This window comes from Colossoma macropomum, unplaced genomic scaffold (assembly GCF_904425465.1).
Source record: "Colossoma macropomum unplaced genomic scaffold, Colossoma_macropomum, whole genome shotgun sequence".
Taxonomy (NCBI): Eukaryota; Metazoa; Chordata; class Actinopteri; order Characiformes; family Serrasalmidae; genus Colossoma; species Colossoma macropomum.
Genome location: NW_023494801.1, coordinates 5,957,375 through 5,979,834, shown reverse-complemented (window position 1 = coordinate 5,979,834; position 22,460 = coordinate 5,957,375). Strand labels below are relative to the sequence as shown.

The window sequence follows — 22,460 nt, the reverse complement described above, 5'->3', positions numbered from 1 at the left end:
CCTTGTGTTTGACACATGGGCCTTAGAGCATGTCAGACTTCAGTCCTGTCAGGATGAAAAATCTGTAGACTGTAACGTTCCATCTCAGGCCTTCCTTAGCAAGATCTCTGTGAGTTGATACCAGATGTAAAACGCTAATCTCTGCAAAGCTGCAGCCCAGGAGGAACCCACTTTCACACCCTTGGCTTTGAGGGAACAATTACAGCAAAGCAATACAATATTTTTCTGACAGATCACCAGATAAGAGTGGTCCACTTCCAGGATGACAGTGCCTCCATTCACAGGGCACGAGGGGTCTCTGAATGGTTTAAAGAGTATGAAAATTATGTAAATCATACATTCACCACATCTCAACCCAGTTGAACTCCTAAGGGAGAATTAGGACTCTCATGATAGACAGTCCTCTCCACCACCATTATCAAAACATCAGTTGAGGGAATATCTTTTGGAAGAACGATGTTCCACCCCTCCAGATGTGTAGAATCTATGACAGGGTGCACTGAAGCTGTTCTGGTGGCTCATGGTGGTCCAGCACCTTAATGAGACACTTGATGTTGATTTTTCCTTTAATGTCCCACCCTCCTGTAGGTAGTCCAGTATTTATTGTCTCTATCAGTGTAGTTCATTATTTATTTCCTGAAGGCAATTTAGCTTTTCTTCTCTTGGTCCCCTCTTACAGGAAGCATCTGGAACACCATTGCCATCACTAAGCCCACCTACCTGACCTTCCCCACCTTCAGACCTGGCAACAGTGCTGACATCACCTTCCACTTCAGGACTTACCGCACCAACGGGGTCTTCCTGGAGAACTCTGACGACCACCTGCGTAACTTCATCAGGATCGAGCTGAACTGTGAGTGTTCATGTTTTCTCATTCTCAGACCTGGAGACCTCTTTTGTGGTTCTGCTGTATCCTGGAGTGCAGAGTGATTAGTCAATGATGCATCAGATACCACCCAGGCATTTAAGACACACCCCACTCATTATATTGTAAGCAATGAGGTAAATAAAGGGGAAATAGATAGATTTAACAGGCTGGAGTCAAGAAAGTAGGAGAGGTTAGAAAATGAAAAAGTTTTAATTCACTTTTAATTCAGCCTTTTGAAATATGCACTCTCTCACTGCATTCTCTCGCTTTCTTTTTCTCTCTCTCAGCCACTACTGAGGTGATATTCATCTTCATGGTGGGTGATGGGATCAGAAACGTGACCCTGCGCACTCCAAAGGCTCTGAATGACAACGAGTGGCACTACGTGGAGGCAGAAATCAACCCTAAAATGGCGCGTCTCAAAGTGGACTTCTTCCCTCCAGCCATACACAAGCTTCCTGGCCAGACTTACATCAACATGCAGTTTACCCAACCCCTGCTCGTAGGTGCGAAAACAGTTCTGCGTGGTTTTTGGTTACGATAGTTGTAACAGCCTGCTCAGCATCAGATTTTTATCATTTACAGCAGTTGCTGAATCACTTGTAGTAATTACTGAATAATGTATAGTAGTCACTGATACATTTATAGCAGTCACTGAATCATTTATAGTAGTTACTGAATCATTTATAGCAGTTACTGAATCACTTGTAGTAATTACTGAATAATGTATAGTAGTTACTGAATCATTTACAGTAGTTTCTGAATCATTTATAGCAGTCACTGAATCACTTGTAGTAATTACTGAATAATTTATAGTAGTTACTGAATCATTTACAGTAGTTACTGAATCATTTATAGTAGTTTCTGAATCATTTATAGCAGTCACTGAATCATTTATAGTAGTTACTGAATCATTTATAGCAGTTACTGAATCACTTGTAGTAATTACTGAATAATGTATAGTAGTTACTGAATCATTTACAGTAGTTACTGAATCATTTATAGCAGTTACTGAATCACTTGTAGTAATTACTGAATAATGTATAGTAGTTACTGAATCATTTACAGTAATTCCTGAATCATTTATAGTAGTTTCTGAATCATTTATAGCAGTCACTGAATTATTTATAGTAGTTACTGAATCATTTATAGCAGTTACTGAATCACTTGTAGTAATTACTGAATAATGTATAGTAGTTACTGAATCATTTACAGTGGTTCCTGAATCTTTTATAGTAGTTACTGAATCATTTATAGCAGTTACTGAATCACTTGTAGTAATTACTGAATAATGTATAGTAGTTACTGAATCATTTACAGTGGTTCCTGAATCATTTATAGTAGTTAATGAATCATTTATAGCAGTCACTGGATCATTTATAGTAGTTACTGAATCATTTACAGTAGTTCCTGAATCATTTATAGTAGTTTCTGAATCATTTATAGCAGTCACTGAATCATTTATAGTAGTTACTGAATCATTTATAGCAATTACTGAATCACTTGTAGTAATTACTAAATAATGTATAGTAGTTACTGAATCATTTACAGCAGTTCCTGAATCATTTATAGCAGTCACTGAATCATTTATTGTAGTTACTGAATCAATTATAGTAGTTATTGAATAATTTATAGTAGTTACTGAATCAATTGTTGTAATTACTGAATAATGTATGGTAGTTACTGAATCATTTACGGTAGTTACTGAATCATTTATAGTAGTTGATGAATAATTTATAATAGTTACTGCATTCATTTGCGGTAACTACTGAATAATGCATAATAGTTACTAAATCATTTACAGTAGTTACTGAATCATTTATAGTACTGAATCACTTGTAATAATTACTGAATAATATATGGTACTTACTGAATAACTTATAGTAGTTATAGTAGCTGCTGAATCATTTACAGCAGTTACTGAATCAATTATAGTAGTAGGGGTTTTGAAAAAACAGTAGTTATTCCACTCTCAAATGTACGCTGTAGATATGTAAGTGCATGTTTATTTAATGTTGGTCATTTTGCCACATGCGTTAATCTGAGCTGTATCCTGTGATGAGCTAAAAAGCTCCTAAAAGATCTCATTTGTTATTTATAATTGATCTTCATGTTAAAACACCTTGTGTGCAGGTGCTGCTAATCACACCCTGCGGCCGTTCCTGGGCTGTCTGCGTGGCCTGCGGATGAACGGGGTTCCTGTGGATCTGGAAGGAAAAGTGGACGAGCGGAACGGGATCAGGAGGAACTGTACAGGAGCGTGTTTAAACGCCTCAATACCCTGCAGAAACGGAGGCCAGTGCATCGACGGCTATGCGTCATACACCTGCGACTGCAACAACACAGCCTTTGACGGCTACTACTGCCACTTAGGTAAGACAACACAGACACACTGCCCGTCAAAGGTTTGGAGACAATTAGCTTTTTTTTAAAAAAAGTGAGTATCATATTGTCTCTGTTTGAACAAAATCTTGCATCATTTATTGCTGTTTTACTTTGTGTGAAAGTTCATGGTGAATGGATCATGACAGAAATGGCCCAAAATGACTCCAAATAAAATCTTTTTATATGAACTTCCATTTTCCTTCACCTGCAAAGTTACTTTTTTGTAGATATTCGGTTTTGTTCAAACAACAACAATTTTAAAGACTACTATTCGCAGAAATGTCCTAATGTTGTAGCTGCAGTGACTCGGTCTGGGTCAGAAGGATTTGTCTGATCTGTGAATCAGCGTGTTATTCAAACTAATCTGGTTGGTAATATTTTATGTCACCAAAATCCTCATTCTGAAGTGAATCATGTTTTACTGTGACGCTCCTTATTAACAGCCACTGGCATGGCTATTTAATACCGCCATGCTTCTGTAGCATCATTTCATTAGATCTCATATAACTAAATCTAATCAAGATTAAGTGGATTTAATTTGAGCATTGAAAATCAATGGAGAATAACGAGTTTAGGCGTTTGTGTGCAAGCCGTGTTATGTGCGGTTAATCTGTCTGTGTAACTCAGGATCAATGCTGAAGTCTATTTTGTGGATTTAGATATGTTCCAAAGAGCTGCCAGAAGCAAAAATAGTGGAAATCTATGTTCAAAGGGAACATATCCCTTATCTGATTCACCCTAATCTGTCATAACCTGTCCAAATATGTGCCTAATATGATTAGAAGTCTAGACTTGTGCTCCGACATCATTTTGCTACACATTTGATTTACTCAGTACAATACAGCATTACACTAACCATATCGTTGCATTGTGACTAGCATTTTAGCTTGTAGCTAGAGTGTTAGCTTGGGGCTAACACATTAGCTCATAGCTAGCATGTTAAGCTATGAAACAGATTTGTTTACATACCGCACCTTTGTAATATTGAGTGCTTTAATAAACTTAAATGTATTAAATCAAGATACACAGAATTTTGTTTAAAATGATGAATTTTGTGAATCATTACACTCCTAGTAATTGCATAATTAATTAAAGTTAGTTATGTAATGACTTAATTTATATTTGATTGACATTTTGTATCAACAGCTTTGAGTTGGTACTTCTAACTTTGCTTTGTGTCGATGCTAAACAATAACAAAAACATGGCAAAAACGTAGAAGACATTATTATTTCTTCACTTCAAAGTTTCATAGTTTAAAGTTTAAACCTGCACTTTCACCATTTTCACTTGTTTCAAAGAGCTATGAGTGAAAACTTTCATCACCGCCAGGGATAAGCTTCAAATGGTAAATGTAATGTGTTTTGCGTGAAAAAGTAAATAATAAAAAGGTGTGTCTTGCAACCAGAGTGTACACAACCCCTGCTATATAACAGGTAGTAGCAACAGTGACCAGTACGTTCTTTTCTCGGTCTCCTCTCTCAGACATTGGAGCGTACTTTGATGTCGGGGCGTGGCTGCGCTATGACATCCGTAAAGAGCCTATTCCAGATGATGCGTGGTGGGCTAACTTCTGGATCGAGCCCCACTGGCACAACTTCACACTGGGCTACAACACCACCACTGACGACATCGAGTTCAGCTTCAGCACCCAGCAGACCCCAGCAGTCCTGCTCTACATCAGCTCCTTTCATAAAGACTACATCGCTGTTCTGCTCAAGAAAGATGGTACACACACACACACACACACACACACACACACACGCACACGCACACACACACACATGCGTGCACTTTGCTTGTGAATGTACGTATTTTAATAGATGAACGTTTTCTTTGACAGTTTACACTGACAAAACCTTTACAAGAGTTACATATAATTGTATGATTGTAACCTGTCCAGGGTGTATCCTGCCTTCCGCCCAATGACAGCTGGGATAGGCTCCAGCACCCACCGCGACCCAGAAGGATAAGCGGTTTAGATGATGTGTGTGTGTGTATGATTGTATAATTAATTACATAGTTACATCAAGAATTACATATACATTTGATTTTCCTTCTCCATCTACAGGCTCGAGTCTGCACTTCTGACTTTTTGCTTTTTGTTTTTGTTTTTTTTATGTTAACCCCTTAAAATCACAGACTTGTTACATACCAAGGCTTAGTATTTAGTAACTACAGGGACGCCAGAGCAAACTAGCTGAGCTATTCTTAGATTATAGAAGTGGGTAATAAAACTTTGGGCCTGCTGGTGGGCCCTGGCCATTTACAGGGTTAAGAAACTACCAAATCAAGGCAAAAATGTAAAACTGTAAACACTAACTTAAGTTTTGAATCCTCACTTTTGACAGAATTTCTCTGCTTGCTAAATGTGAGAAAAAAATATATATCTACGTTTATATTGACACTTCTGGCTGACAATCTTATCCAGAGCGACTTATAGTTTAATGTAAAATAGTTGGTGTAGTAACACTGTTTCCCTCCATGAAGCACACTGGGATTCGACTGTCTTGCCTGGGCAAGCACACCCCACTATACCAATAAGAGTCCTTGGGCAAGGCTCCTAACACTACATTCACCTCATACTGTAACATCATTAAATTGTAAATGGCTCTGGATTGCAGAATCTGCCAAATGCATGAAACAGAAAATTAAAAGATGCTTTTGTTGTCACTTAAGACTAGTTGTAACATGTTGGAGGATGAAGGAGACAAGGAAGTAGGAAGCTGATAGTTTTATTGGTGTCCATGATGAAGGCAGCAAGGAAAAACCAGAAACAAAGGAGAGGCTAAACAAGAAAACTACCTAAGAAAGTACTGGATCTACAAAACAAAGCACAAAATATTAGGAATAAATGCACAAAACAGGAATCTAAAAAAAACACACGTCAAGCAAGGAACAGGACAAGCTCTATAAATTTTCAGGTGTTCAGACTGTTTCCGTGAAGAAAGTGTGTGCAACAGTTCCAGCTGCTAAGTTTTTTTTGATGGAGGCTTAATTTACTTATTTCTGTCACCACCATAAATATTTACTGTGTCACTTTCTTTCCAGGCTCTCTGTCTCTGAGGTACCGGCTAGGCTTGTTAACTCATAAATTTCAGCTGACCAGCAGAAACCTGGCTGACGGCTTCCCTCACTTTGTCAACATCACCAGACACAACTACACTGTATGGACTCAGGTATGAATTAACACAGAATGCAGGTAAAAACTAAAGAATTTTACACAGTGCACCAACACCACGTGTGCATGTCAATATGTGCTCATACGAAAGTGTGTTTTAGGTGGATTACATGGAGCCGTGGGTCGAGAGGTTGACTCTTGGGGAGATTCCCAGATTTGACTCTCCTAAGTCCATTTTTCTGGGCAGAGTGATGGGTAAGAACAAGGCTGGCTCTCATATTCAAATATGTTCTTTAACCCTTTAATGTTGAAGCAAAAATGTAGCTATTTCTGCCGTTTAAACACATCAATAATGTGGCTTCTCTGTCCTGTAGTTGTGCTTTATCATTACTCTGATTAAACAAATCAATAATAAGCACTTACTGATTTGAATTGCACTCTGAATGAGCTCACATAGTTGCTAGTAAACAAATCGCAGTGTTTCCAACAATAGAGGAAGCCTCATGCATCTTTTATATAGTCATAGAAAACATGGCAGCACGCAGAAAGCTCTAATTATAGATGCTGATGTGTTCCTAAATGAAAATAACACAAATAGCACAATTACAAATGGGAAAAATAAGGAACAATATTTAAGGTATATATGAACTCAAACAAATTAGTTTTTAATCTGAATTAGAAAACATGCTTGCATTCCTAATCTGTCACCAACTGAGCTGTAAGGGATCTGGGCATTTGCAGTAAGCCTGCTTCAGCTGAATAAAGTGGTCTGGAGACAAGCTATAAAGCTTTGACATATCAGTAAGACATACTGGAGCTAGACCATTAAGAGCTTAAATATCATAAGCAACATCTTATAGTCAGTTCATCATGGCTGTGATGTCATAACCATGAATATATTTACATACGATCATACATTCACTCCACAGCACTGAGGCTCACCCATTAAAGATGAAGTGATATGGAGTGTTGCTCCTGTAGTCAGCCTGTAGCAGAGTTATTAGAGTGAAAGATGTGGGAAAATGATTAAACCAGGGGTCTCCAGCCCTGGTCCTCGAGAGCTTCCTTCCTGCAGAGCCTAGTTTCAACCACCTACTCCAGCTAATCAAACTCTCCACAAGTCCCTGGTTTGGCTGGAACAGATGTATTAGTATTATGTAAGGGGCGGGGCAGCTTATTGGACACGGGTTGGAATTAAACTCTGCAGGAAGGTAGCTTTCCAGGACCAGGGTTGGGGACCGCTTGATTAAACGTTGTACTGTTCCTGGCTGTCAGGAAGCAAATGCATCACTGCAGTGTTTCAAAGGATCAACACAGAAGCAGCTTAAGTTGATTTCTTCCCACATGCATTGGGATTTCAGTCTGAACTTAACAGTTTATTCTGTACATTTCAGCCTGGACTGCTTTTTGAATGAGGCACTGTATAGGGCAGCCAATCAGAACAGAGCTAATTTGCATATATCAGTCTTAAAGGCACAGTAACAAAAACAGCATGTTTAATTTTCAGGCAGGGGAGATCAGCTCTGGTCTTGGAGGACTGGAGTCATTTTTTGTTGATTTTCCCTCAGACACACCTGATTAAAATTATCAGTTGATTACCAGGTTTTAGGGCTGGACCGAACAGCATTTAACAGGCTTATTTCCAAATGAGTACGAAAATAGAAGAGAGGTTGGAAAATGGCCATGTAAAAAAAAATTACCACTATTTTTGGTACATAAAAAATCATGACCTGAAAATCTTCAGTAACAAACTCATTAACTGATTGATTTATTGATGCTGACCTTGCTCTGCTTTCTCAGAGGTTGGAGACATTGACTACGACATTCAAAGACACAACAGTCCCGGTCTAGTGGGCTGTATTTCGGGGGTCCGCTACAACATCTTTGCCCCATTAAAGGCTTACTTCCGGCCCAATGTAACCAACCCACCTGTGACGACCCAGGGCTATGTAGTGGAGTCTAACTGTGGGGCGTTCCCGCCAGTCTTAGGCTACGTGCCCTGGGAGGATGACCCGTGGTTCACTGGACTGTGTAAGACTAAATTACCCAGCATGCACCTTTTCAGTTGCAGTTTTCGGTTTGAGGTTGCAAAGCACTGTCATCACATTATATTAATTTTACATCTCAAATTGGTTTTATATTGTTGGAAACTGTATTTCCAGACTTTAGAACATAAGTGTACTTCAAATATGATTAATAGTAATAGTAATAATGTGATAGTTAAACTGTAAAGCATATCCTGAAAAGGTAACTTTTTAAATAAATCATTCTGCTCTGAGTCAGGTCATAGTGAGGGTCATAGCAGGTCGTGATGTTTAGTCCTCTGTGCTGAAGCTGTGTTCATCTGTTTTCCGCAGTCTTTTATTATATTCATGATGACGTGACTCCACCCTGGATGACGTGTAAGTGTTCACATTCACGCATTCACTGAATTATTCATCTGCACTTCTGTGCCCTTAATTTACCCAGTTATACCTCTCTCTCTCTCTCTCTCTCTCTCTCTCTCTCTCTCCCTTTATCTGCTGCTCTCAGTTTCTCTCTCTCTGTCTTTCTCTCACCCCTTTTTCTTTCTTATCTCTCGCTCTCTTGACATCTTGTCTTTTATCTTCATCTATCTTGCCTCTTTCTCTTTCATCTCTTCTCATCTTTCGCTTATCTTTTTCTCTCTTATCTTCTTCTCTCTTATCCCACTCTTATCTTTTTCTCTTTTTCTCTCTTATCTTTTACTCTCATCTGTCTCTCTTTTTATCTCTTATCACTTTCTCTCTTATAATTTTTTCTTTTCTCTCTTATCTTTTACTCTTATCTCTTTCTCTCTCATCATTTTCTCTCTTTTTCTCTAATCTCTTTCTCTCTTACCCCTTTTTTTCCTAATCTTTCTCTCTCTCTTGACATCTCATCTTCTATTATCTTTATCTGTCTCACCTGTTTCTCTTTCATCTCTTCACATCTCTTTCGCTTATCTTTTCCCCTCTTCTTCTCTCCTTTTCTCATCTATTTCTCTCTTATTCTGTCTGTTTTCTCTCTTTTCCTCTTTCTTAACTCCTCCCCTCCTCTCTCTCTCTCTCTGTCTCATCTCTTATCTCCCTTTTTTCTCTCTCTCTCTCATTTACTGATCTCCTGTTTGTTTGTATTTCTCTGTCTGTTTTTGACTCTACTCTCTCTGAAGTATTGCACTGGACCTGAGCATATCAGGGTGTGGCCTTTTGGGATTAACCTGAGTCTTTCTGTGGAAGACTCTATGTAACGTGTACCGAGTGATATTTCCTACTGTCTGAAATAAGAAAATGAGGCTCAAAGGGATAGTTTGGTGAAAAATCAGATGGACAGCACTGATTTCATTTAAATGAATGAGAAGTTAAGTGTCTTACAATCATTAACAGAAAATGAAAGAATCTGAAGAATATTGTTTTTGAAGATATTTAAATTATTCGTATCAAAGTATTTAAAGAAAAGTGATGAAATATACAGAACGGCTTATGTGAGTCAAACGTTTCCTTGGACAAGAATTATATTAAAATTATAAAATTATAAAATTATAAAAATTATAGAGACAGTCGCAAACAAAAGACTGGGTGTTCAAATTACATGTTTTGTGAAGTGAAGTTAACACATCCTCTACAGAAAACACACTTCTACACATTTTAATACACAATTACTGTTTACTTGCTGAATTTGAAACAAATATAAAACATAACATGTGGCCTGTGCCACAAAAATATGGCACATTTTATACTTTGCATATGTTAACGTAAGTGTCCAGCCTGCCCTGCCGGCCGCCAGCAGCGGGCGACGGCGGCGAAGGGCCATAACTTCATGGAACTCCAATTCCCAGAAACCCTTGGGCTGATTAGACCCAACCTGACACACCTGTGGACTCCTCTACTTAAGGCTGTGGCAAACAGCAGCCCTTTGTCACACCTTTGTAGAGGGGTGACCGGTATGGTACGCAGCCCAGGTGGGTATTTAAACAAAAAGAAACAAAAAGAAAAGAGGGCTGGAAAAAAACAGAAGAGAGTAATTGCCCCAAAACTACTCCAAAAAAAAACCCCACAAGAAGGCTTGAGCTACAAACGCCTCCAAGCCACACAAAAGGTGTTTGCTCCACTAAGAGCAAACAAGTGAAACATAAAGTCTGCCTTCCCCTCATAATTACAGAGGAAGTCATTTTTGTTTTCTCATTATCTTTTATTTCACGTTTCTAGTTCAGCCTTTGTTTGAGCACGCTGCTTTCAGCGTTCCCTTTGTTTGCCCTTTTTCCTGCCTTTTTATTTCGTGTTCTTTGAGGTGTTTTACCCACTGTCGCCTAAGCTTCCCAGTGGTGCAGCGGTAATTCCACAGACCCAGGTGAGGTGACCCAGACCCACCTCAACCCCACCTCAACCCCAACATGCCAAATTCATACTCCATTGCCTCAATAAATTTATTTAACACCCTTTTTCACGGGTTTTCATCTTTGCACTCGGTTCCGCCTCCCTGCCATCCCGTAACAGTTAAACTAGCATATAAACAGAAATTGTGCACTGAACTTTGGAGAGAATAGCTGTGTTTGTGTGATGTATTAGCCCAATTAATTAGCTTAATTTTCACTTGTGCTTTACTGTTTTAAAAGGACAGCATAGGTTTAATATATTATCAAAACCATAAAAATGCAACAGAAACTGAACCACTAAATAAATACAGGGTACACATTTTATACCACACTCATAATTGTTTTCTTGTTCGCTCATCCAGCATCCAATATTCTCCTTGTTTTATACAGCTGTATATCTCTTTCTCAGGATAAACAAGGATGATTAGACTGTGATGTGCCAAACACACGTACATAATCCCCCTTGCCAGTTGGGCACAGATTCCGCAGTAGATTAAAGACGTGTGTGTGTGTGTGTGTGTGTGTGTGTGTGTGTGTGTATGGGATTAGAAATCATCCAGTCTGTCTGTGAGACTCTGCACTGAGAAACAGCATTGAACATAATTCAAATGGATATGTACATCATTACATTTCCAGATGAATAAAATATATTTTATATATATTTTCAGTTTACTTACTTTTGGCAATCACAGTATTGATCAAATATATCTTATTCATATGGAAATTATATACACATTTAAATCGAGTAAATACAGTACAGTGTCTATGCAGAGGATGAGTCAGTAGGACATGAGCATACCAAACATCACTCATGAAGAGATTTGCATGAATACTCTACAGATATTATGCACAGTATTAACTCTTTAAACAGCCAGCACTTGTCAATAGACCTGGGTCATATCTAAAAATAATATTTGTGTGTATTTCATTTTACCTTATGTGATATTTTTAAAATATTAATTAGTTTGGTGGATTTCTTCAGTGAAAATCACATTAAATAATATAGTCCTAAGTAACAATTTTTTTTTTAAATCGTTTTGAAAGTTGTTACTTGAAACACAGATATTAATAAGCTCCTGCTGGTGTGGGTTCACAATGGCTTGTATTATAATAGCTCCCTCTGCTGGAGAAGCGTCATACTGCAGCATATGCTCTAAATTAGTGAGCTCTAAAGCCACGTCCTCATGCTCTACATATTACAAAAAGTAGGCGTTTTCCATCGGCAGAGTTGCAGCACTCTGGAATTCAGCTATAAATGCCCATGGGAGACTGAAGTATTATAGTTTCATATTTTCATAAATTTACAACTCATTTAAGTCATCAGGACTCTTAATCTATGTGAAAAATGCTAAGAATTTTCCTCAGACAGACTGTCACACTCCGGAAAACATACTGATATCTGATTACATCGCCCAATTGTCCAGGCCTACTTACCAATAGGCTCAACGTATTAATTACATGTAACTTTTTTAATAACTTATAATAACTTCAGTAGCTTAAGAATAACCATTTTGCATTGTAATTGCTTCATTCAAAGCCTTATGATAGGGTTTTACAAGGTTAATAATTGCTGATTGCTGTGTTTGTGTCTCCACAGTGATTGTCACCGTATCTCTGATGCTGCTCTTCCTGATCCTGTATGGCATGTACATTTACCTGTACAGGTATAAGGGCAGTTACCACACAAACGAACCCAAAAACCTGGAGTCCCCCAGTTCAGCACGGCCGCTGACCGAAACTCTGCGGAAGGAGAAGAAAAGTCTTCCGGAAATACAGGAGGAGGTGCCCAGCGACTAACACAGAATGATAGAAATGGGGAGGGGAGGGGGGAACAGGAGGACAAGTGAGAAAAAGAGAGAACAGGACGGGATGAGTGTGCAAAATGAGTTAAATTACTACTGCAGAGCGTGTCTATATTTTTCCTGTATATCTCCTCTATTGTCTTTTTTTAGCTCAACTTTGTTACAGTATATAAAGGAAAAAAGTGCTATACTGAATTTACACAATTTTAATGTGTATATCGTTTCTACATGAATAAAACACACAACTGCACAGTTATTTCCAAAAGCAGTGGTAAACAGTAAAATGTGGTCAAAAATGAGAAAAACCCACCTCTATGATAATGGTAATCTCTGCTAGCACCCCTATGGGATTTCTAATAGTATGTTAACCCTATGCTATTGGTGATGCACATTGCTCAAGATTAAACATGGATATTTAAAGCTTGTTAAAGACATTCTCTGTTTCATTTGAAGCTTGTAGCTGTTTTACAGTGATTCTTTCTATACAGATAAAAATGAGTCCCTAAAAGGCAGTGAGGGTTTCCCATTTTCCAAAAGTACATAAACAGGAAAAGAAAAATTCACTCAATATAATCATTTCATTCATGTAGAAACAATGTACACGAGTAAATTCAGCGCAGCACTTTCAGTGTTTTTCGTTTTCCGTTCACTGCATACAGGCGTGATTTGGGTGTAATCTGACATCTGGTGCTTTTTTCGGCTGAGTGTTGAACATTTGCAGGGTTTTGAGACTGAATGAAGGCGATTTTTCCCTCAGAGTCTGTGTCCCACACTGCATAGCAATGCTGGCCAGCTGAAGTGCCTCAGTAACTGTGCAGGAATCACAGACCAAGAAGCACTTTGGAAAGAACCATCAGCGTAACATGGCTTGGTATGTCAGCAATGTTCGCATTATAAAAAGAAAGTCAGATTTTATCAAAGACACAGCACAAAATGCACAACGAAGAATATCAGTGTTAGAAAACAGCCGTTTTGAAAAATGTACATGTTTACACACATTGTATCTACAGTATTTCTGGTAAAAAATGAAGACTTAGGTTAGCTATTATCTGATATATCACTTCGTAATAGCTGATGGGATGTAAGTATATATTTGTTATATTACTGCCTTCATCTATGACTATTGCTTGCTGATAGACCAGGACAATGTAACAGCTCTGAATGACTGAAGATTTTTTTTAGAAGGAACATTAGCTTCGTTAAATACTGGTAATATAGCATAAATATACCTCCCCATATGGTTTTTATGGTTATGGAGAAGAGCCATACTGTGCTTGATCATGTACTGAGGAATCATTAAGGCTAGAAACATACCAAACGCAAATGACTTTGCCCAGCCAGAACACTGCGAGCACACGGTTACATTGTACATACTCAACATATGTTCTTACGCTACCATGCCAGTTATAAAGTTCAGTACTCAAGGGGGCGACAGAGTGCAAATCTAAATGTTCAAGAATTATCGGTCAGGTCTAAACATCTGTCCAATGCCGATAAACAGTAAAGATAAATGACGGCCTCCTGATAGTGATATGATTCTGATACCATGGTCCCTCCACAATGGGATTTTTGTTTTTTTTAATGTCCAATCCAGGTATCTGTAGGTTATAGCGCCCCCTTGCAGCACTGCTTAGAAAGCAGCTTGTGCTGGTTGCGCAAAAAACATATTTCGCTTAGCTTGAAGCATTTGCCAACTTGCATGAGGTATGTTTCTGGCCTAATCTTATTACATTCTAGCTTTTGTGCGAGGGACTCAAATCCTCAACATTCACTAATACTACCCTATGAAACGAGGACGAGTAATGTACTGTATGTCGTGTGTCGGTATGCCTTGACTCAGGGTTGAAAACAGTTGTTTCCACAGCTGCTGAGATTAAAGACTACGGTCCTGATTCCTTTCACTGCCTCTACTCTAAAACTCCTAATTTCATTAATCTATTTTCATATTTACCAGCGTTTTTCATATTGGAACCTTGTAAACCAACGTGGTGAACGAAGTACTTCACTTGCAGCTCTCCAGTATGTCAGTAGGGGGAGGCGCTGAGAGGAATCAGCAGCAGGCGTGATTGTCTTTGTGTGTGTGAATCAAGTCTGATATGCATACGTGGTTTTCCTTCTGGGGTCTGTTCCTGCCCAAACACTAACCAGAGTTAATGAGTCAGATGAAGTGCTGGACTCTGTTAGGCGCTTAACACCATTAACACCCCCTTCACACTCACACAGTATTTTGTCCACATCTTATTGAAAGATAGTTGCGTTCAAGCCATCAGTATTCCCAGCGCTACTTCCTCCCCTGCTGTCTTATGAGGGTCTTTAACATGCCAAGTGTGTCAGGACACAGATGCTGTGGTTTGTAATGTAATCTCATGATTTGAGCTTCAGCTCCAGTGCTACAAATTGACCCAAACAGATGTTACAAACAGTCAAAAACCCGTTGCTCTGTTGAAAGTTGGCACAGAAATGAGCACTCATAGAGATTTCACATTCCATGTAGCTGAAGTGATGGCAACTTTGATTTATTCATTGTACACTCTCAAAATAGATGTGCCAGAAACAACACTAACAACTGTGTTACTGTTAACACAAAATGGGTTAAAACCAGTGTTGGGGTAGTTAAGAAATAGATCCATTACAAATGACTAATTACTTTAACATCTCATTTCTTTTCTTCTACAACCCCATTTCAAAAAAAGTTGGGACAGTGTATGAAATGCTAATAAAAACAGAAAGCAGTGATTTAGTACATTCGGTTTGACCGGCATTAAATTAAAAATGGTATTAAAACGCACTATTTTATGTTTTACCTTCAGAGCTTTATTGTTTTTGTAAATATACACACAAATTTGATGCCTGCAACATGTTTCAAACACTTTGGGAGCATGTTTGGCACTGTGTTATGTCACAGTAACACAACTGTGGATACGACACAAACTGATTTAGTTTTGAAAGCATTTTTGCCATTGTTCTGTTACACATGCCCTCCACTGTGCGACCGTACAGGGCATTTATTGTCATATTTGGAGCCTAGAAAGGCACTTGTTTTCAGTGGGAGACAGTTCTAGACTGCAGGCAGGCCATTCCAGCACCTCTGATTACGCGGCCATGCTGTTGTAATACGTTGAGAATGTGACTTGATATGTTGAAACATATACGGACACCCCTGAAAAAGACAGCACCTAGAAAGTAGCATATGTCGCTCCAAAATGTGAACCCAGAGAAGTTGGCAGTGTTTCTGGCTTCCACTGTGCAGAGTATAGTCTTAACTAATATTTACGGATGCAGCAACAGACAGTGTTTATCGACAGTGGTTTGGCAAAGCTTTTCCGAGACCATGTGGTGATGTCCATCACAGAAACATGCCGTTTTGTAATGTCTGAAGGGTTGAAGGTCATGGAAGGTCATGGACTTGTGGTTTTCAGCCTTGTTCTTTAAGCACGGAGATTTCTCTGGATTCCCTGCATGTTTTGATGATTAGCCTCTACAAGGCATAAATACCTAAAGTCACTGCAATCCCTGGCTGAGGAACATTATGTTTAAACTGTCAGATTTTTTGCTGATGCATTTTTGGCAGTGGTGAGCCCGACCCGTCTTTGTTCATAACAGAGTAGACCTTTCCTGAATGCTTCTTTTATATCCGAGCATGATTGTATTACCTGTTTAAAATGTTCTTTGAACATTTCTTAATGTTCCTAGTCTTAAATTTCCTCTGTCCCAACTTTTTTGGAACATGCTGCAGGCATCAGTTTCAGAATGAGCATAGATACAAAAAACAACAAAGTTAATAAGGTAAAACATTACATGTCAAATACAGGTCAAAGTACTTGGTTAACTGTTTGTACTGTCAATATTCAAACACTGAAATCAGAAAATATACAGAGAAGCGACACTGATTTTATGTTTTAACAGGTCTGTAAACTTGCATTACACTTTGCTACTATGAAACACGAGTGCCTGAATGTGGACGTAGCCAATGACCCTCTGTTAAGGACGTGACTGAGAAGGTGGAGAAGTGCAGCTCTAATGATAACTAAGCTAGCTTCTCTAGATGTTAGCTAGATCCAGAAACAATGACAATATACTTCTCTGACAAATGGACATGTTGGCACATCATTACAGGACAATAAGACACAAAATGTAAACAGATGACACAAGTTGTTGTTTGACACGTCATTTTTGCGAGTGTAAGCGTTGCTCATTTCAGCGTGGTCCTTATTTATGAAATTTGTTTAAAATAGCTAAATATTTCAGTATTTGTCAACCAGTTCAGTCTATATGTAATTAACTGACCTCTAACATAGATTAATCAAAGAGATTAACAATACAGACATAGATTAATATAGATTGAATAGGCTGGCGAACAATTTATCAAATACATCATATACACTTAATACAAGCATTACTGATATTTGATGTTGAATCTGTCTTATTTATATGAATCAGCACAGATCTTATAATTTGTACCATTGATGTAAATTCTAATGGAAATGAGGCCCAATGCTGAACAGAAACTGTTATCCCAATTTGTCAGTAATGTTAATATCACAGCCTACTGGGATATTAACTTTGTGGGAAAATGTCTAATCAATGCCTCCATTATTTGGTTCCTAATTCCCTGTGAAGTAGCAGGAAAGCCAGTCTTATAGGGTGCTTTACTGCTGATATAAACGGAATAATCTCAGATTTTAGTACAAAAGTAATACGTTGCGATATCTTGCGTTTTCCCTTTTGTGTTTTTTTTTATTTATTATTTATTATTATTTTCATTCATTTATTTTGTATATGGCATCTAATCTGTTTACCCAGTTCACAAGAAACCTATATTGAGGTGCTTCTGTTTGTTCTGGTCATGATGGCTCCATGTGGGAGAACCACAATGTAAAAATGTCCGTTTAGTGCTTTTTCTCGACGTCGGGCTAGTTTTGCGTTCGCTGTATTAAAACCACAGTTGCTGCTGCTAACACTGCTTTCTAGCTGCTTTCAATAACAATCATAACCAAAGTTTAGAGCATCATGAGTCATAATGAAGTATAACTAGGAGCAGTGCTTAAAAAATAATAATAACAATAAAGAAGTAGGAGACATTTGCAGCCCTTAACAGCTATGCATCCTGCATGACGACAGCACTTTCATTAAAATGCAATAATGAAGAATAATCAGCTGCTTCCAGTGCTAGTTCCATCAACCGCACACGTTCTGTGGTGTCTGTTGTGCTTCAGATGTTTTAGTGACGTGTAAATGAAGAGTAGATTTTTATGAATCTAATTTATATAAATTAAGTAAAACAGACAAGTGGAGCTATTTTGATTAGTGTGTCTGTAGAGGGAGTTCTGAGCAGACGGATGTTACAGCCTCAAACTCGTGACATTAAGCAGCTGTCTTCCTCCTCCTTAAACCTCTCCTCCGTGTTTATTCCCACCTCCTCAATCCCTTTGTTTCCTCGTTTGTTGCCTCCCTTCACTCAGGATCAAATGTCAACCAACTGTACAGTTTAGAATAACAAACACAGTGAATTCTGTAGGAATTATTTCTGTGGGAATTATTTCTGTAGGAAGGATTTCTATGGAAGTTATTTAAAAAGAATTCTTTCTGTGGCAGTGATTTCTATGTAAATTCTTTCTGTTGGAATGTTTTCTGTAGAGATGATTTCCATGGGAATTATTTCAATAGGAATGATTCCTGTGAAAATGATTTCGTTGTGAATTCTTTCTATGGGAATGATTTCTGTAGGAATGATTTCAATGGAATTCTTTCTGTAGGAATGATTTCTATGGGAATTACTTCTATGGGAAATCTTTCTGTGGGAAGTATTTCTATGGGAATGATTTCAATGTGAATTCTTTCTGTGGAAATCATTTCTATGGGAATTATTTCTATAGGACGTCTTTCTGTGGGAATTATTTCTGTGGGAATGATTTTCTATGAGAATTATTTCTATAGAAAGTGTCTGGGAATGATTTATATGGGAATTACTTCTATAGGATGTCTTTCTATGGGAATTTGGGAATGGGAATGCGGGAATGATTTCTATGGGAATAATTTATATAGGAAGTCTCTCTGTGGAAATGATTTCGAATCCGGAATTTGGTATTCTCTGGGAGTGATTTGTAAGGGTACCCTCTAGTGCTACAAAAAGTTTGAATGATGTCATAGAAGAGCCACTTTTGGTACCCTAAGGAACCATGTTTGAAAAACAGATGTATGAGTGTGAACAACCTGTTAAAGGTTTAAAGAACCTTCACATGCTATAAACCAACTTAAGTGTTCTTTCTAAGTCCTTCACATTATGTGGAGGTTCTGTACACTTAAACAAAAGGTCCTTCACACCCATACACCTGATTTTTCAAAAAAGATTCTCTAAAGAACCTTTAAAAAGTTACTTAGGGAACCAAAAGTGGACAAGCTTTACGGAACATTGGTAAAAATCCCATTTAAGTTCGCAATTTGGGAAGTGTTTCAGATGGATATGTGTGCTAGAAGACTTAATAGTGACAGGGGTTCAGTCCCCCACCTGGGTAAGCACCCTACACTACACCAGTAAGAGTCCTTGGGCAAGACTCCTAACACTACCTTCACCTACCTGTGTAAAAATGATCAAATTGTAAGTTGCTCTGGATAAGAGCGACTGCCAGATGCCATAACAGTAATGTAAGTGTAAATAGGGCAAGTATCAGTGTTCATGAACATCTGCCTGGAAAATCATGGAGATGATAAAAGAGGAAATGACCCTGTGTAAATTTTATCCTATATAAATCAAGGTTTGTACTGAAATTTTAATATGTTGAAAGGGGATTTTTGGACTGTAAAGCTTTTCCAGGCTAGCAAAAGTGCTATGTAAGACCACATTTGTGGGCAGAGCATGAAAGCAAAATATCTCTCCCCGGTAGCGCTGAGGTGATGGTTCATGTACAGCTTGGCTAATCTCAGCTAACGATATCTGTTTTGATTGAGGAGCTTGTATGATATTAATGTAAGACCATGTGTAGCAGATGTTTGAATGCTCAGTTTCTGTTAACTGGAATGTAACCTCTACTGTATTAGGTTGAAGGCTCTTAAACAGAATGTTCTCCAATTTTACCTTAAAGTTCACATTATCACAGGTCTTTACTAGCTTCACTGTGCGCCTGTAGTACAAATCTTTCTTTTCATAGATTGACATGAATGTGCTGTGAAATGTTCTGACGAGTACCTTTATCACATTTGCTGTCGTGACAAAACCTCACATCTGTAAAATGGTAACTTCTACCTTCTCCTATGAAGTGTTTCAATGCTAACAATGCTAATGCATATTAAGCGCCAAAGCCTTCTTAGGCTGATAGTGCTAATATGTTAATATAACCAGATTTATTTTCAAGCACTTTTGGCCCATTTCTGTTGTTCCATTCATCATGGAACATTCACTTAATATAAAAGTCAGCTGGTGGTTTCAAATAGTCTAAAACAGGCATGTCAAACTGGGGACCTTCCAGGCCAACGTGCTGTCAGATTAGCATTTACCCTCATCTGAATTCAGGTCATGAAGGCCTTGTTTATTGAGGCAGTGTGCTGAAGTCTGCAGTGCTTTGGCCTGCGAGGACTGGAGCCTGACACATGTGGTCTAAAATGTAAAACAGAGTTAAGAGGTTCTGCTACGACAGTGATATGTTAAAGGTCCTGCCTGGCCTGAGCAGTGCAGGCCTTTGATACACTGTAAGCTCAGAATAATTCAAGTGCTGACTGAATAAAATGTATTATAACACAGTTATTGCCAAGAGTGAACTGAAAGGCAGTGATTGTGTCGAGCTAATATATTATATATTTTTTCAAAGCACCATTTTTTTTTGTGTTACACATTGTCACTTGGCTTCTAATGCTGTTCAGTCATCAAATCTGTGTGTGCAGTGTCACCAGTCTGGGGTGGGCTTGGACACTATGATAACCCCAAGGGCCAAACCACATGTATGTAGGGGCCCAGTTTAACCACTTCAACTGTAAGGGCCTGAATGTGGTCCTATTTACTTCCTCTCTCATTAAAACTAACAGTTTCAGGGTAGTTATTGAATAATAAGTCTTAACAAAAATGACTAAATATACTAAACAAAGTGCTGCATTGGACTTATTTCAATTAAATGTGTACATTTGCTCATTTACACCTTAATAAAATATATTGCATCAGCAGCTTTGCTTTCCTTTTGTCAGTAACTGTTAACACTGTGTAATATCTTTTTATATTCGTATGGAAATGATGGGCACATTTCAACCAAGTAAATTCAATGCAGCATCTTTTCAGTGTAAATGCAGTTTAATGGGTTAACACTCTTCAATCAGACTAATCTCCATCATCTCACCCGTCACAGTCTAGTTAGGAGATACAGTTTTGGCTTTATGATGGCAAATTTAACACAACTGTAATGTGGAAGTTTCCTGCTATTTTTAATTGTTTTGTTTTGTGACACCTTCATTGTAAGTACCATGACTGTGTAGAAAGCAACACCAAACTGACACTTCAATAAAACAAGCTTGAAGGAAACTTCTCCCTCTTCTACTTTCTCTCAGCTTGGTCAGCTTTGCATTCTGCTCCACACAGTAGAATAAATGATGTAATGTGTTGAACTAAACATCAGATTTGATTGGACTTCAAATAATAACAGGACAGAACCCACCAATTCCAGTCTAAAACTATGCACCTAAGATTTTCACTGACCTTCACACCTGGGTAAATGTGATTTTACTTTGATTTGAAAACTTTTTAACTTGTGGTCTTATGTAGCAGAGCACTGCACCCCATCATTCGACAGAATTCACGATTTTATATTGCTTGTTTTCATTCATCAGTGTTCTTTCACTACAATACCCAGCATGCATTACGCAAATACATCATAGATCCATTGGGAATCTACGGAAGTCCAGAGAGGCCATGGGCTGTTGCTATAATTTTCTGGATTGTTATCTTGAGATAACGAGTTAATTATCTTGTGATCTCAAGATAACAACTTTGTCATCTTGAGATCACAAGATAATTAATTCATTATCAAGACAACTTTATCTTGATCACAAAACAGTTAACTCCATATCTCAAGACAACAACTTTATCTTGAAGATAACTCGTTATCTTGACAACAACTGTGTTTGATATCTTGATCACAAGATAGTTATCTTGTTATCTCAACAACTTTATCTTCGATCACAAGATAATTAACTCATCTCAAGACAACAATTAAGAAATCTGCAACCACCTCATGGCCTCTCTGAACTTCTGTAGGAATCCCTGTGGTGTCAATCAATCCTGGCTTCTAAAATAGCCACTGATCTAATTAAAAGTCTAATAAAAACAACCAAGCTAGCATCACTGTAACTCGGCTTTCAGCTTCTCCTCGCCTGCCGAGTCATTTCTGTCAATTCAAGTAGTTCATTTGTTTCTACTGTAATGATTATATGAAAACAGTTGAATGGCTGCAATGAAATATAGTAGTAAAGATAGCTGTTATCTGTCTTCTGCATTCACCAGCTAACACAGAAAAAATACATTTCCAAACTGTTGAAAATCCACCTGTTATGGCTTTTCAGCTCCTCCCACCTTCACGGTACATTAAAAGGGGGTGTTTCTATCCTTTAAACTGGAAATTCTCACTCTATAGTCTACTGCGGCTCCGCCATAGGGGGCAAGTAGGCATGTGTACAACAGATGTAGTGATGGTTACATTCCCTTTACTTACTATTAGAGCAGGGGTGTCAAGCTCAACGAGTAAAAGGGTCATATTAAAAATCTCAAAACAATGTTTATTTTATTTTTAATTATTGTTGTTGTGCTATAACCCGTACTGACCATTGTTTATTTAAAATAGGCACGTGTAGTGAACATTAAAATATGTCATAAATACTTGAAATATATTCAAAATTTAAATGTCCCCAGGAGCTCAGTCTTTTAAACCTACCTA

General features: G+C 38.1%; 1 protein-coding gene across 1 annotated transcript in view; it reads left to right on the top strand.

The window, feature by feature from the left end:
* cntnap1 (contactin associated protein 1) overlaps positions 1–15,284 on the top strand; it is a 64,128-nt gene extending 48,844 nt beyond the window's left edge. The window contains exons 16-24 of the mRNA XM_036590259.1: positions 680–853; positions 1,156–1,374; positions 3,002–3,241; positions 4,737–4,979; positions 6,303–6,430; positions 6,534–6,627; positions 8,173–8,403; positions 8,730–8,774; positions 12,342–15,284. Of these exons, the coding sequence (XP_036446152.1) occupies positions 680–853; positions 1,156–1,374; positions 3,002–3,241; positions 4,737–4,979; positions 6,303–6,430; positions 6,534–6,627; positions 8,173–8,403; positions 8,730–8,774; positions 12,342–12,541 (1,574 nt within the window). The 3' untranslated portion in view covers positions 12,542–15,284. The remainder of the gene's footprint in view (positions 1–679; positions 854–1,155; positions 1,375–3,001; positions 3,242–4,736; positions 4,980–6,302; positions 6,431–6,533; positions 6,628–8,172; positions 8,404–8,729; positions 8,775–12,341) is intronic.
* The last annotated feature ends 7,176 nt before the right edge of the window (positions 15,285–22,460 follow it).